The sequence below is a fragment of the Grammomys surdaster genome, unplaced genomic scaffold (genome assembly GCF_004785775.1).
Source record: "Grammomys surdaster isolate TR1022 unplaced genomic scaffold, NIH_TR_1.0 129, whole genome shotgun sequence".
NCBI classification, from domain to species: domain Eukaryota; kingdom Metazoa; phylum Chordata; class Mammalia; order Rodentia; family Muridae; genus Grammomys; species Grammomys surdaster.
In genome coordinates, this window is record NW_021604587.1 from 17446334 (window position 1) to 17461611 (window position 15278).

General features: G+C 47.6%; 1 protein-coding gene across 1 annotated transcript; it reads right to left on the reverse strand.

Moving 5' to 3' along the window:
* Positions 1-1052: 1052 nt before the first annotated feature.
* Itpa (inosine triphosphatase) lies at positions 1053-14193 on the reverse strand. The gene is made up of 8 exons (XM_028756507.1): positions 14065-14193; positions 12521-12578; positions 12359-12423; positions 11787-11860; positions 9795-9826; positions 8253-8368; positions 3275-3351; positions 1053-1646 (listed from the first exon to the last, which is right to left on the reverse strand). The coding sequence occupies exons 1-8, from the start codon at positions 14128-14130 to the stop codon at positions 1538-1540; spliced, it is 597 nt and encodes a 198-aa protein (XP_028612340.1). The 5' UTR covers positions 14131-14193; the 3' UTR covers positions 1053-1537.
* Positions 14194-15278: the final 1085 nt, after the last annotated feature.

The window sequence follows — 15278 nt, forward strand, 5'->3', positions numbered from 1 at the left end:
CTCAACGCCCTTGACAGAGCTAGGGGTGTGGTTGTACAGAAGGCCTCGACTGCAGGATGCTCTGAGTTTGCCCACTGTGCTGGGAAAACAAAATCAGAAATGTAAGCCAAAAGGAATTCTTCCTTAGACTTGAGCTGGCAAACCAAAGGCTGAACACGCTAGGATGCCTGGCACACCTGCACATAGGTGCAGGGTGTGCACCTACATGTAATTCTACATTGGGGGCTCAGGCACCGTATCTTCTCCCTGGCTGTTTATAGGGAGAGATTCAGGAAGGACTGAGCAGGAAACATGCTGCCTGTGTTCATCCCCCTCCTGCCTGTGTGGCTCGAAATTTAAGTTGGGAGGGGTAGATTTCCTCAGCAGGGTGGGCATTCCTCAAAGGGAAAGCCATGGCAGAGAGGCCTCCAGTACTAAGTGGAGCCAGGCAGAGTGCTGGGACAGGCGAGGGGACAGGACAGGAAGAAAGGTGTTGCACACTCACCACATTCCATGCCTGAGGTAGGAGAAATGCCTCTATCACATGGCTAAACCTGGGTTTGGGGCCTAAATCTGGAGGGAATGTCTACAGAACTGCCTGGGCCACAGCAACCTGCTTTCTTTCCTCATCTTTCATGAGCATACCCTTCAGGCACTGGCCCTTGAAGATCCTCCCAGGGAATGGTTTGGGGAGAGGGGATGCACATTATGGTACAAGGCAGCTTCAGGATTCCTGTGGGCTTCTGCTGACAGAAAAGTCTCAACATTTACTTGTATAGGTGGAGCAGGGTGAATTGTATGGCATACATCTGGAAGTCAGTTCTCTTACTCTTCATGTGGGCTCTTGGGATTGAACTCAGGTCATTTGCAAGCCCATAATGTCCACAAGCACAAGGTAAAACATTCTACACTGTGACACCTCCTCCCCCACTCCAGCACGATCTGACATAGAAGAGAGGCCAGCAACTCTTAAGAACTCAAGTAGAGAGAGTATGCTAGCTATCCAAGCAGGTGAGCACCGCCCCTCCAATCGTCCCTCAAGATGGTTTCCTACCTGTCAATGGAAACTCAAAAGACAGACATATCATTTATTTTGGAAACAAATGTCTTCCAGAATTTACATTTGATACATTCTAAAACCAAAAGTTGTGTGTTTCTTTGCCAAACCCTCAACCAGATAAGAAATGCAAACACCTAAAATCTTCTCAGAGTTCCAGAGCCAGAGGCTGCAAGAACAACTTGTTGTTTTGTTTTTGAGAATGTCTCACTATGTAGCTCTGGCTGTCCACAAATTCACTATGTAAACCAGGCTGGCCTCGAACTCACCAAATTCTGGAATTAAAAGTGTGCACTACCATGCCTGGCCAAAGGCAACTCTTGAATCCCAAAGGACAAGGGTTTAGTATCAACTGGCCCTGAGTCTCCCATGCAGAGCCAACTGCTCTTCCACAGAACCGGCTGCTGAAGCTGCCTGGCTCCCCTGGCAGAGGGAACCCAGAGGCGCCTCGCAGGAGTGCCTGCCTCCTGAGGAGTTCTGCACTAGCCCCCACCTACGGCCCTAGTGGTCGCCAGCCCCAGCAGCCACACTAAAGTACTCTTGCAGCTTGTGCAGGGCCCGGAAGCGATGAGAAATGGTGTTCTTCTCAGACTTTGGCATCTCTGCATACCTAACAGGAAAGAGAAGCAGCTCAGAAAATAGGGAACCCAGATATTGGGACGACAAGCACCCAACTGCCACTCTGGAGCCCAAATCTTTTTTTTTTTAAATCCCAAAATTTTAAAATTTATTCTTCTGTCATATATTATATCCCAACTGAAGTTTCTCCTCCCAGTCATTCCCCCATCTACCCCCAAGTCCACTCTTCTTTCAGAAAAGGACAGGTCTCTCTGGGATATCAACCAAAAATGGCACATCAAGAGGCATATCCCCTTGTATTGAGGCTGGACAAGGCAACTCAGTAGGAGGAAAAAGGTCCCAAGAGCAGGCAACAGAGACACCCCCACTCCCACTGTTAGGGATCCTACAAGAACATCAGGGTACACATCCATAACATACATGCAGAGACCCAGCTCAGACCCGTACAGAATCTGTTTGTTGCTTCAGTTTCTGTGCGCTCATATGGACCCTGGTTAGTTGATTCTGTTTTTCCTTGTGGTGTCCCTGTCCCCCCCTGGCTCTTACAATCAATCCTTCCTCCCCCTTTTCCCCAGAATTCCCTGCAATGAATCCCAAATATTAATGATTCTATTGTGGGGGTTGGAGAGTTTCCCCTGAAGATAAAAACTATATCCAGAACCTGTGCACAGGCAAAAGGCAGACAGGCCCCAGCACACCATGTTTGAGCCCAAGCAAATGGCCTTCCCCCAGGAGAGAGCTAGGAAAGCAGGCAATGAGCCGCCAGCTTTCTGGCCTGTTAAATCAAACAGTTTTAAATTCCTCTGTAGGACAGAAACTCACAGTAACGGCTTGGAGAGAAGCTGAAGTTGTTCTACTGTGCCCTGGGTTCTTAAAGAAGCTGGGGACAAGGATGAGCTAAGTGTTTATGGGAAGCAGTGGAGCCTGACAGATCAAGATCAAACAGCAGCCTCAGAGTAACTGGGGCTGCAGACTCTCAGTGATTAAGATGGTTCACAGTGGTTCACAACCAGCTGTCACTCCAGACCCTGGGATCCAACAGTGTCTTCTGACCTCTGGCCAGGATACTCATCTGGTGTACAGACATACACACAGGCAAAACACCCATGAACATAAAATAAATAAGCAGAAAAAAATAAACTCAGTTCCTCATCTAACTAGATCCCAAGTGCTCTGTGACCATCCAAGCAGAGAGCATATCAGAGGACATTCCTCACACCCAAGGACATGCTGAGCAGGGTTGCTGCAGTGGTCTTGGCCCTATACCAGTATGTGGAAGTAAGAGGGTGCAGTTAATGTGAAGTGGCAAGAACATGTTCTACTGTATGGGTTTCATGTGCCTACCTGGAGCTACAAAGCTGTGCATTCTCCCAGCCCAGATGGAGCTAGTGTCATCTCATAAAACCACAAGGTTTATACATCTTATAGGCAGGGCCAGAGAACGGGAGTCAACTGGCCACAAAACGGGAGCTGGGAGCAGGACCTAAGACAATTGTGTTGCCCTGCCATGGACTGGGTAACCTGGATTCCTGTGTCCACTCCAGCAAAAATGGCTTCAGCTGGAAGAGGGGAGTCTGCCTCACCCATATCCTCATGACTGCACACGAGCAAAGTACTCACCCAAGCCTATAAACCAGAGAAGAAATTTGAGTTTCTTACGTTTGCTCATATCCATCAGGCTGAAAGCAGGGATCCCAGCCAAAGTCCCGGCTGCCTCGTGGCATCACAATCTGTCCCTGGAAGAGGGAGGACAAGTATGTAACTGGAGATGTACTAGGCTAGAGTGAGTTTCTCTAGTTTGTAAATCTGAATAAACCAGAATTACTCAAAATGTAGTTCAAAGGATCCACAGTGCCTATGAATTTGTTGTAGAGCAGTAACTGGGTGAGATGGGGTAAGCCTGTAATCAGAGCACTTAGGAAGCTGAAGCAGGAGGATTGCTGAGTTACCAGCCAGTCAGGACTACATGGCAAGATTCTGTCTTTAAAAAAAAAAAATCAGAAGAAGCCAGGAATGATGGCATACACCTTTAATCCAAGCACTCAGGAGGGAGACAGATCTTTGTGAGTTTGAGGCCAGCCCTGGTCCACAGAGTGAGTCCAGGATAGCTAGGACTACACAAAAAACCCCTACCCCAAAAAATCCAAAAACCAAAGATGTCAGGAGGTGGAGGTAGAGGCATGCAGCTTTCCTGGTTATCAAGCCTGGAGTTCAAGGTTATCTTGATCTACACATCGAGAACTTGTAAACAAAGAACCAATACCACAAAATGGACAGCAACCCGAGGCTGTCCCCTGGAACCCACATATGTTCATGTGTGCACACATATTCAAACAAAGGACGCAGAGCAGGCTTGGGAAGAGGAACTCTGCATTTGAGTACTGCCCATCAACACCACTGGGAAAACCCTTTCTATAGTTTTGATAATCTGTAACCTCACTGATGAAAAGTAGAGCCAACTTTGAAAATCTGACAGAGAACATGCAGTCTGGCAAGATGGCTCACCAGGAAACAGTGCTTGCTACACAACCTACTTGATTTCATTCCCTAGATCCAACCAATTCCCAAAAGTCAACCTCTGACCTCCACACATGCAACATGGCATGCGTGTGACACACACACACTACATCCACACAATAACAAATAAAAATCTTAGAAAATCTGCTCCTAACAAAAAGGTAAGGGTCCTGAACTGTGTGTGTATGGTGTTTCTCAAAACAGAAATGAGCTGAGGACATAGTTAAGAGGCACAGTGCTTGTCTAGCACGTCTAAGGCCCTATATCTCAGCACCCAGGAAGTAGACTACAAGTTCCACGCTATCCTCAGCTCTAAGACTGAGAATAGCCTGAGCTACAGACAACTGCCTATAAGAAAGTGCTCACACTGTAAAGGAGCACTTGGGAGGCGGCAGCAAAACAGAAGGAACAAGAAGACTTCAAGGCCAGCAGGGCACACTGGCACACACCTATATTCCCAGCAGGGCACACTGGCACACACCTATATTCCCAACATTTGAGAAACAGACGCAGGCAGACCTCTGTGAATTCAAGGCCAGCCTGGTCTACAGAGCAAGTTCCAGGCCTGCCATGGCTACACAGTTTTACTGTTGAAAGAAGGGGGCGGGACACAAATTCAAACATGAAAATGTCACAAAGATGACAGACAAACCAGTGTCATGAAATGCCAATTTATCAAGTAAAAAGTCTGACCTGACCTGGATGAGGGATGAAGTTCAGGGTGGAGTTCTAGGTTAGCATGAGACCCCAGCAGGGGTACCACTCCTACTAGCACAGACAAAACAAGACAAACTAACCTAGAGCACGGTGGCATGCTCCTGAATCCCAGGTCCCAGGCTGAGGCAGGAGTACTCCAAGTTCAAAGCCAACCTGGGCTACATGGTAAGTCTGTGACCAGCATGGGCAACAGCAAGACTGTTTCTTAACAAAAACCAGCAAAAGGGCTGGGACTCTAGCTCAATGGCAGAATGATTGCCACCATGTAGAGTATCTGGCTTCATGACCTAGCACCTGGTAGGTGGGGGAGAGGAGGGCACAGGACAGTGACAAGAAAGGTTATAAATAACAGAGGAGACTAAGCCCATAAATAAGTGCCAAGTTTCATGGGGACAACGGGAAATTATGCTTTTGCCAGTGGGAAGCTATGTGGTGGGGGCCTGTAAGCCTTACCTACAGTTGTCAATATTCTCAGCCTGAGGTCACAGCACACCCAGACTTCCCCTCCTACAGCAGGTGCTATCGGCCAACAGCTACCACAAGGACAATGATGTTCACGAGCCACTGTGGACATTGTGTATAAAAGCACACCAAAGACAGTGAGCAAGGGCCCAACGAGGATGAGGAATCAAGGCCTCGTCAAGGACTGGGAGCTGCCTCAGCAGCAAAGTGCACAGACAGCCAAAGCTGGAACAGAGATCAGAAGGGACCGCAGTACTGGCCAGTCCAAGGCAGTCACTACTTAGTCACTGCAGGAAGTGGCTAACTGGAGATTTCTGGCAAAGCGACAAGCACCATAGCTAATTGTTAGCAATCTAATAGGGCTGTGAGAGGCTGCCACTCACGCCATGTTTGACCTAAAGAACAGACAACAACCTTGGCGCCCTGCACTCTTGGGTCACTTCAGCATTATTCACAAGACCCAAGAAGAAGAACCTGAAAGGTGTCAACAGATAAACTAAGGAGAAAATGCAGAACAGGTGAGGGGCACATGAACGCCCAGCTCTTGGGAAGTGGAGACAGGAGGATCAAAAGTTCAAGGATATCTTCAGCTACATAGTCAGATAAAAGGCCAGCCTGGGGCTACTTAAGACCTTAACTCAAAACCAAAAGAAAAAACAGGAGAAAGACATGTATTGTGTGTGTCTACACACACACACACACACACACACACTCACACACTCACACACTCAGCCTTAAGACTCTCAGACCTCTGCTGCGCTGCAACATGGGCAAACCTTGAGAATATCATGCTAAGTGAACTAAATCAGTCACAAATAGCAAATACTGAGCAGGGGCATGGCAGTGCACACCCACAAATCTTGGTACTTCGCAGACTGAGACAAGCCAGCTAGGGCTACATAGTAAGACCTGGCTCAAAAATAAACAAAAACAATAAACAAGAATGGGGTATAGTGGTGGTGGCACATGTCTTTAATCCCAGCACTCAGGAAGCAGAGGCACGTAGATCTCTGTGAGTTCAAGGCCAGCCTGGTCTACAAAGAGAGTACCAGGACAGCCAGGGCTACACAGAGAAACCCTACATTGAGAAACCAAACCAAAATAAAAGGGGGAGGGCTGGAGAGAGGGCTCATCTGTTTAAGAACACTGGCTGCTCTTGCAGAGAACCTAGGGTTAATTTTCATGCCTGCAGGGCAGTTTCCAACCCTCCCTAAGTGTAGTTCCACGGACTCCAAAGCTCCCCCTGCTTCCATGGGCACCAGGTTACACATGTGGTGAACAGATAAACATCCAGGCAAAATATCCATATGCATAAAATAAAAATAAATAATAGTAAAGTAGTCAAACTCTCACAAGTGATAAATAAAATGGTAGCTACTAGGAGCAAAGTGAAGAAGGGAAGAGATTTGTTCACTGGGTACTTTCAGACCTGTAAGACAAAAACAGTCTACAGACCCGGTAAATGCAAAACACACTTAACACTACTGCACACTGCACAATAGTTAAGGCAGATTTGTCGGGGCTGGAGAGATGACTCAGTGGTTAAGAGCACTGGCTGCCCTTATAAAGACCAGAGTTCAGCTCCTAGAACCATCTGACAGCTCACATTATCTGTAACTCCACAGGGTATGTGATACCTCTGGCCTCCTTGGGCACCTGCACTCATGTGCACATAAGCAGACACACATGTACGCACGCCTATGCACAGTTAAAAGAAAACAGACTACTTTGTGTTCTCGGTGTGCTTCCTTTTGTTAATACTATCCAAAATTTTAACCCAACAGACTAATGTAAAGTGTCTACACAACCCCAACTGGGAAACTGGTTTTATCTTGGCTGAAGGGACAGGGAGCCAACTGGAAGGCAGATGGGGCACTGGCCTGACTAGCTCTACTGGTGGTTTGCTGGACCCCAAGAAAAGAGACAACACCTAAGGTTTAACAGGCAACACTGGGGATTCCTGAATGGCCACTGGCCAAGAAGTGAGTGTAAGTGAAGAACTGAGACTCTGGGCTGGAGAAGCAGCTCAGCAGCAGAGCATTTGCACAGAGCGTAAAGGCTCTGACCTCCACCTCCGATTCCACAAAGCTTTAAAATTCTATGTGAACAAAAAAGTTCAGAAAGAGCCTTGTAGTGGTAGTGGTGCACACCTTTAATCCCAGCACTTGGGAGGCAGAGGCAGGCGAATCTCTGAGGTGAAGGGCAGCCTGGTCTACAGAGTAACTTCCAGGACAGCCAGGGCTACACAGAGAAACCCTTTCTATAAAAACCAAAAAAATAAAAATTAAAAAAATGAGAAAGGCTGGGAGACAAGAGAAACTGTAGGTCAGTCATGGTGGCACACACCTACTTGGGAGGCACATGTGGATCTCTGAGTTTGAGGCCAGCCTAATCTACATAGTGAGTTCCAGGACATTGAGACCTACATAATAGAGACCGTGGCTCAGAGTAAAACTGAGGGCAGCAGGGGGCCAAGAGTATTACAGAGTAGATAAGATGGCACAGGACTACAATCCCCACTTGGAGGTTAAGGTAGTAGGATCTGAAGTTCAAGGTCCACCTCGGCCACACGAGCTCAAGGCCTACCTGAAACACATAAGAGACTATCTCAAAACACCTAAGTGTGGATGAGACTGGCCATAGCAGAGGAACAAGGCAGTCTCAGCAGCTGGCCTGTAACTGTGGCTTTAAGAGCAGTTACCTTCTATTTATACCTCTGCATCTTACCAGGACCTACAATGGCAAGAACTACATATATAAGGTTAGGTGTCAAATAGGTTTGGGGACTAACATTTTTCTAATTGTGGTTTGTCTCATAGCAAGCACAGTACACAAAAAGCTGCTGCTAACTCTAGTGTCTTCTTGTTTTGTTCCTGAAGATCATGAGCTCAAGCCACAGTGTCCTGTGGTGACCTGCAGAACTGTTCAGGTGAGTACGCACCGAGGTCTGGCCTCTGAACAGGAGTACTGGCTGGCTTGGGTCCCCAGTGCTGAGAGCGAATGTGCAGAGTGCATAGGCTGATTTGTCTTCAAAGCCGGCCAGGAGCTGGTGGAGACCTGCAGGCACATAGTGAGGCTCAGTGAATCCACGCTGTCCATTCCCTACCCTTATCCCAGAAACCCAGGGGTGTGGAGGGATTTCCCAAACTGGATTGTGTTGGGAGGTTGAAAAGGCTGCATTCAGCCAGGCAGTGGTGGTGCATGCCTTTAATCCCATCACTTGGGAGGCAGAGACAAGCGGATTTCTAAGTTCGAGGCCAGCCTGGTCTACAGAGTTAGTTCCAGGACAGCCAGGGCTACACAGAGAAACCCTGTCTCAAAAAAACAAAACAAAACAAGAAGATCCTCTGCCACAACCCTGTGACTGCTGGGACCGCAGGTGTGCATTACCACACTTGGGTTACACGGCACGAGGGAATGAATCCAGAACGTTACACTAGGTAAGCATTCTGACAAGAGAGCCACATCCCAAGCCTTAGTTGTTGAGCCCAGGGTCTCAGGGAGTCCTGGCTAGTCTTTAACTTACCATACGGCTGAGGAGGATCTATAGTTCTGATCCTCCTACTTACAGCAATTAGGATACAGCCTTAGAGTACCATCCCTGGCTCTATTTTTGTTTTAAAAACAGTTTCTGGCTTTGTAGTCCAGTCTGAAACTTGAAAGCCTTCCGAGTACAGGCATGTGCCTCTTTGCTAACATAAGATTGTTCCAGAGATCAAAATGGTTTTGTATTTTAAGAATTTATTTATGTTTATGTATACAAGTGTTTTGGCTATATATATGTACACTGGTGCCCACAGAAGCCAGAAGATGCCAGACCGTCTGGAACTAAAGTTATGTGCAGTTGTAAACAGCCTTATAGGTGCTGGGACCCCAACCCAGGTCCTCTGCAAGAGCAACAAGTACACTTAACCACTGAGCCATCTCTGCAGCCTGTTTTGGGTTTTTTGGTTTTTTTTTTTTTTTTTTTTTTTTTTCGAGACAGGGTTTCTCTGTGTAGCCCTGGCTGTCTTGAAACTCACTCTGTAGACCAGGCTGGCCTCGAACTTAGAAATCCGCCTGTCTCTGCCTCCCAAGTGCTGGGACTAAAGGCGTGCGCCGCCACCACCCAGCGTTTTTTTTTTTTTTTTTTTTTTTTAGGTTTTAGGATGCACCACTGTGGGACATTTTGGCATACACTCTTGAGTGTGAAGATACAGACTCCTGGACTGAAGGCAAGGCTAGGCCGTGACTAATGCAAAGAACTACAAGCAGTCATTACTGTCAAGTCCTTTGATAGCCAGCACCAACTACAGCCCCTTTGTCCCTCCAATCCAAAACTTTTACTGCCTCTCCCAGACCTCTATCTCAGTGGCTACCATTGTGCAAACTGAGAGGAAAGTGGAGGCTGATGGCAGGGCCAAAGGCAACTGATTACTAAGTGGGGATCACTCCCAGTCTCAATCCCAAAAGACTCCTGGGAAGAAACAACAGAGATACACACCTTCGGGCTTCAGCTTCTGCAGGAACCATTTTCTGCAGAAGAAAGGATAGAGAGTCAGGTACCAAGAGCAAAATCTTTCTGTCACCCGCTCTGCCCCACACCCAACAGGGATCGAGTCAAAACTAAGAAAATAAGCCAAAGGCTGGAGAATAGCTCAGCAGTACAGGGAAAGAGACTCAAGGGAAGGGCAGCAGCTGGAGGGGAGCCAGGGAGACAGAAGGAAAGGCAAGAGAAAGAGAAATATGAATTTAAGAAGAAATATGGAGTCAGACAGGCAGCACACAAAAAGCTCAATATACAAAGGAAGACCCTCAGTGGCGACTAGGAAAGCACCTAGGCTGAAGCAGGAAGACTACCAGAAGTTCTGGGCAAGCCTGGGCTACACAGCAAGTTTCAGGCCAGACTGGGTTAGAGTGAAGCACACTCTCAAGAAAACAAACCAAAGCCAAATCAAACAAGCAAGTGGTAACATTTCACATTCCCTAAACTGCAAAATACTAGAGTCACAATAGTGTTGGTGAGGCTGTGGAGTGTGCAGACTGCGCTAAGAGTGTGCGCTGCAGCTCTGACAGAACAGCCAGTCAGCAGTTTTTATTTTACGTTTTACTTTTTTTTTTTTTTCAAGACGGTATCATATCATCTCCGAAATGAGTAGACACCACCTTTTAATCTCACGTACAAACCCACATTCTCATAATTAAAGAAAATTCTGTCTCTGTGATTGCTTGCTTGGTTTATAACAGGATCTCATGTAGCCTACACTAGCCTAGAACTCCTATGTAGCCCAGGATGACCCAGAACTTTGGATCCACTTGTCTCTCATCTTGCAAGTGCTGGAATTTTAAACATACATGCACTACCATGCCTGCTCACCAGGTAAGTACTGCAGGGCTAGGGGCTGAGCTCAGAGCTTTAGTACACAATAGAGGCAAGCACTCTACCAACCGAGTTACATCCTCACCCACCTCTGATATTCTTTTATATGTATATATATACACCAGTGTTTTGCCTACACATATGTGTACGCACCGCATGTGTGTCTGGTGCGTGCAGAGGGCAGAAAAGGATGTTAGGCTACTTAGAAAGGGAGCTACAGATGGTTGTCAGCTGCCATGTGAGTGATGGAGAGAAAACCCAGGTTCTCTACAAGAGCAGCCAGTGCTCGCGACTGCTGAACCATCTCTCCAGCCCCTCTTTAAGATTTACTTGTGTGTGTGTGTGTGTGTACATGTGTACATATCTATGTGGCTGTATGTGCACATATATGTACAGGTACCCGTGGGGGCCAGCAGAGGGAGTTGGGTCCCTTAGAGCTGGAGTTACAGAAGTTTGTAAACTGGATGTGGATGCTGGACTCTAAACTCCAGTCCTCATGATTGACCAACAAGCACTCTTCAGGACTGAGTTATCTCTCCAGGCCCCCATCTCTGATATTCTTTGAGACAGGGTCTCACTGTGTAGCTCTAACTGGCTTGGAACTCACTATGCAGACCAGGCTGGCCTCAAACTCATAGACAGCTGCCCGTCTCTTGCCTTGTAGGTGCCAAGATTAAAGGTGTGAGCCAGCACACCCCATTCTTTTTCTTTTTTTGATTTTAAGATTTATGTTATTTTTAATTGTGTGTGTGTGAGAGAGAGAGAGAGAGAGAGAGAGTGAGAGAGAGAGTGAGAGAGAGAGTCAAAGTGAGTGTGAGTGACTACAGGTGCCCAAGAAAGCCAGAAGCATCAGATTCTATGAAGCTGAAGTTATAGACAATTGTAAGCTGCCTGATTTAGGGATAAGAGTCACAGCTGGGTCCAGTGGTCGAGCAACAAGAAATCTCAACCACTGAGCCACTTCTCCAGCCCTGTCTTTGGTAGTTTCAATCCTTCTTTGGTGTTGATGCCAAGATAGTGAATGGCCCATAATATCAGGTAACTAATCATTTTACTATTCTGGTAGTTGTGTGGATGGGATCCTACAGGGGTAATGATGATCGTAGCAGTACTCACATGTAGGGGCCCGGCAGTCCCCCAAGTGCATTAAAGCACAGACAGGTGTCCTCCACCAGTACAGGGCCCTGCACCTGTAACACAAAGACAATCCTGAGTCACCCAGGCTGGGGCCTAGCCCACAGCTAGGTGAGGGTGAGATCTGCAGTTATAGGTCTATCAGGAGCCATACAATTCAGCTTTCTCTGTCTTCAGTTGAGAGGTGTGGACATCAGAGCACTGGAAAGATAAATTCTGCTCAACAAAGAGCAATGAAGTACTGGAATCAGCTAGGGAGGCCGACTCTCCATAGTGTGCTCCTTCCCAGGTCTATAAGCGGTGTGAGTGCCGGGATGTGGGGTGTGGGTGGCCATGTAGGAGGAAAACGTATGGCTGGAATGTATGGATGTAGGAATCACAAAGGTGAGAGTTGGAACAGAAGACGCAGTGTTCCAAGCCACCACTGAAGCAGTCTAGCTGGGCAAGCCATGACAATTGTATTCTCTGCCTATTCCCACAAGGCACAGGCCCCAGGAGCCACAAGAAGACAGGATGTGGGGGGAGGGGGGAAGGGGTCCACAAAGGCTAAGTACCTGGCGAGCTGCCTCCTGACACTTCTGTATAGAAATCTCATCCGGTTCTCCCTGGTACTCGGGCACTTATCAGGGAAACAGACAGACAGATGTACAGAGTCAGGACACAGGAAGACAGACAAATCAAACCACTTTTAAAAATGAAACAAAACAGAAACATACGGTCAATTTTCTGCGCCTCCAAAGTGCATGGAAACTTATCTCCTAGAATCTGAATGACCTGTTCCAAAATGAAAAGACATTTGTCACACCACTTGGATTTATGCATTCACAAGCCTGAATGCCTAGCTTTGTCAAGCAAGCCATGGTGCAAGAAGAGAACCAACTCCTAAAAGTTATTCTGACCTCACGCCCCTCCCCAACACACACATAATTAAAACATTTTTTTAAGGTCAGGGAGGTGGAAGAAAACTTCTTCTGAATATCCAGTCTGGAGAGTACTGCAAATCACACCTGTCATTCCAAATCCTGTCCCTAGGCAGGTAAAAGGAGGAAGATCAGAAGTTCAAGGCCAACTCAAGAGTCCCTATTTCAAAAAAAATGGGGGTTGGGAGGGACATGGGGCTCGAGAGACGGCTCAGTGGTTAAGGGTACCTGTTGCTCTTGCAGAGGACCCCAATCTGGCTCCTAACACCCACAGGGTGGCTCACAATCAATCGTCTGTCACTCCAGTCTCAGTGGACCCAATGCCCTCTCCTGGTCTTCACCAGCACTGCACACATCTGGTGCACAGACATAAGTTCATAAATTAAGTCATTTATAAACTGGGGGTGTTGTGCTGTGGTAATGGGAAGAGCACTTGCAACACAAGCACGGTGACCTGAGTTCTGATCCCCTGCACCACATACAACTCTGGGAGAGTCGAGCTACCTGTATCCTCAGTGCTGGAGGAGGCAGAGACAGGATTGCTTGAGCTTGCTATCCCACCAAATAGCACACTCTAGGTTTATTGAGACTCTGTCACAAGAGAAGACAATCACTGGTTGTAAGACCTGGGTTAGATCCAAAGTACCTACTGTCAGAAGAAAACTAAATAAAGTCTCTGGGTCTTTGTTCTAAAAGCTGTAGCGTGTATAGTTTTGACAAACTTGTCACACTTTTTTCTTTTGTTAACCTGCCTTTTGTTATACTGTGGTCAGCCATGATTCTTATGAGGTATTACACATCTCAGATACGGAGGAGTTAATGGAATTACTCAGTTTAGATCAAACACACACGCGCGTGTGCACACACACACATTACCTTTACTTTTGAGGAGGTGAAGTGTCTGACCTCAGGTTTGAAATCTAGGGCTTAAGGGGTGATCTGTCTGAAACAGATGCCACTACTCCAGCTCCCATAGCCCGCTGATTTTACCAGCTCACCTAAAAACACGTGAAGTGGAGCATGCGTGCAGACCCAGAGAGCGTCAAGAGAATAAAGTCAATCCTGGCTACACAGCAGGGTCAGGCTAGCCTAGACTACACGAGCCATTATCTCCAAAATAATAATTATATAAAAAATCCTCTGACCCTCAAGGCGCCACACTCCACGGCGGTCTCTCCCCAAGCTGAGTCCTTCAACACAGCCAGGGGCTAACCCACATTCCCCGAGAGTCCAACTCCGGATGTTTCCTGCCTTCTCTCCAATGCTTGCCTGGTGAAGAAAGCCCGCCCAACAGCCCAATCTCCACCCGCCTCCAAGACAGTCTCCACACCCCACAACACCTCCTCCAGCTTCTTTGCGTTTCCCGTCACAAACACTATCTTCTTCCCAACCAAAGACGCAGCCATTGCAGGCGAGGGTTACGGTCCAGAATGCCCAGAAACCCTTTGCCGGGAAGGCACTTCCGGCTGGAGACGGAAGTAGGTAGCTTGGTTTCCGGCCCTATCTGAAACCTGAAGCTTGCCTCGGACAGCTGCTGCCAGCAACCGGGAGGTGGCAGCCGTCGCAGAAGAGCATTCCGCAGCGAAATGCTGTCTGAGGCGCTAGGGACGCGCTGAGGGGTGGAGAGGTCTCTCAGCGTGCGAAACCTCTGCTACGCCCCTCGGGGAGCCCAGAAGCCGCGCCCTGACCAATTGCAGACCTGTGTCGGGTGTGCTGGCGCCCCTCTGGCACCTCCAACCCTGTCAAGAAAGACTGTCTCCTAGAAAAGGGCTCTAAGCCTGGGTATCTATCCTAACCTCACCTGCGAACTTAAAACAGCATAACCAAGTAGTCTTTTACCTGATAGGCTTGATAGCTAGTGTTTCGACTCCTTTTCTTTCTCTTGCTCAGCTAACCCTATTCCTTCACCTCAGAATCTGCATTGGGAACATGACAAGAAAGATTAGAGTGACCCTGTTAGTCCTACCCTATGCGTGCATGAGCCCACTAAAGCAATGCTTGGGGTTTTTTTCATTTTGGGTTTTTCAAGACAGGTATAGACCTGGAGTTACAGGTGCTTTTGAGCTGCCTGGTGTGGATGTTGGGAACCGAACCTAGGTTCTCTGAAAGTTGTAAGATCAAGCTGGAGATACGGCTCAGCAGTTAAATACACGGACTGCTCTTCCAGAGTTGAGTTCCCAGCAACCACGTGATGGCTTTCAGTTGCCTGTAATTCTAGTTCCTGGGGATACATTGGCCTCTCTGGTCTCCGAAGGCACCAGGCATATATAATGCAGTACACACGTGCAGCTAAACATCTTACATATAAAAACAAATCTTAAGGAAAAAAAAGTAAACGGTGATAGCTAGAAGAAGTGGACACTTGTAATCCCAGCACTGAGACTAACTACAGCAGGAAGGAAGATCATGAATTCAAGGCTAGCCTGGGCTATATAGTGTGTCAGGGATGTAGCTTGATGGTAGACCATTTGCATAGGATGGCCAGGGTCCTGAGTTTGGACCCAGAATCACACAAACAAACGATGGAATCCTACAAGCCTGGTTGTTTAGCTTA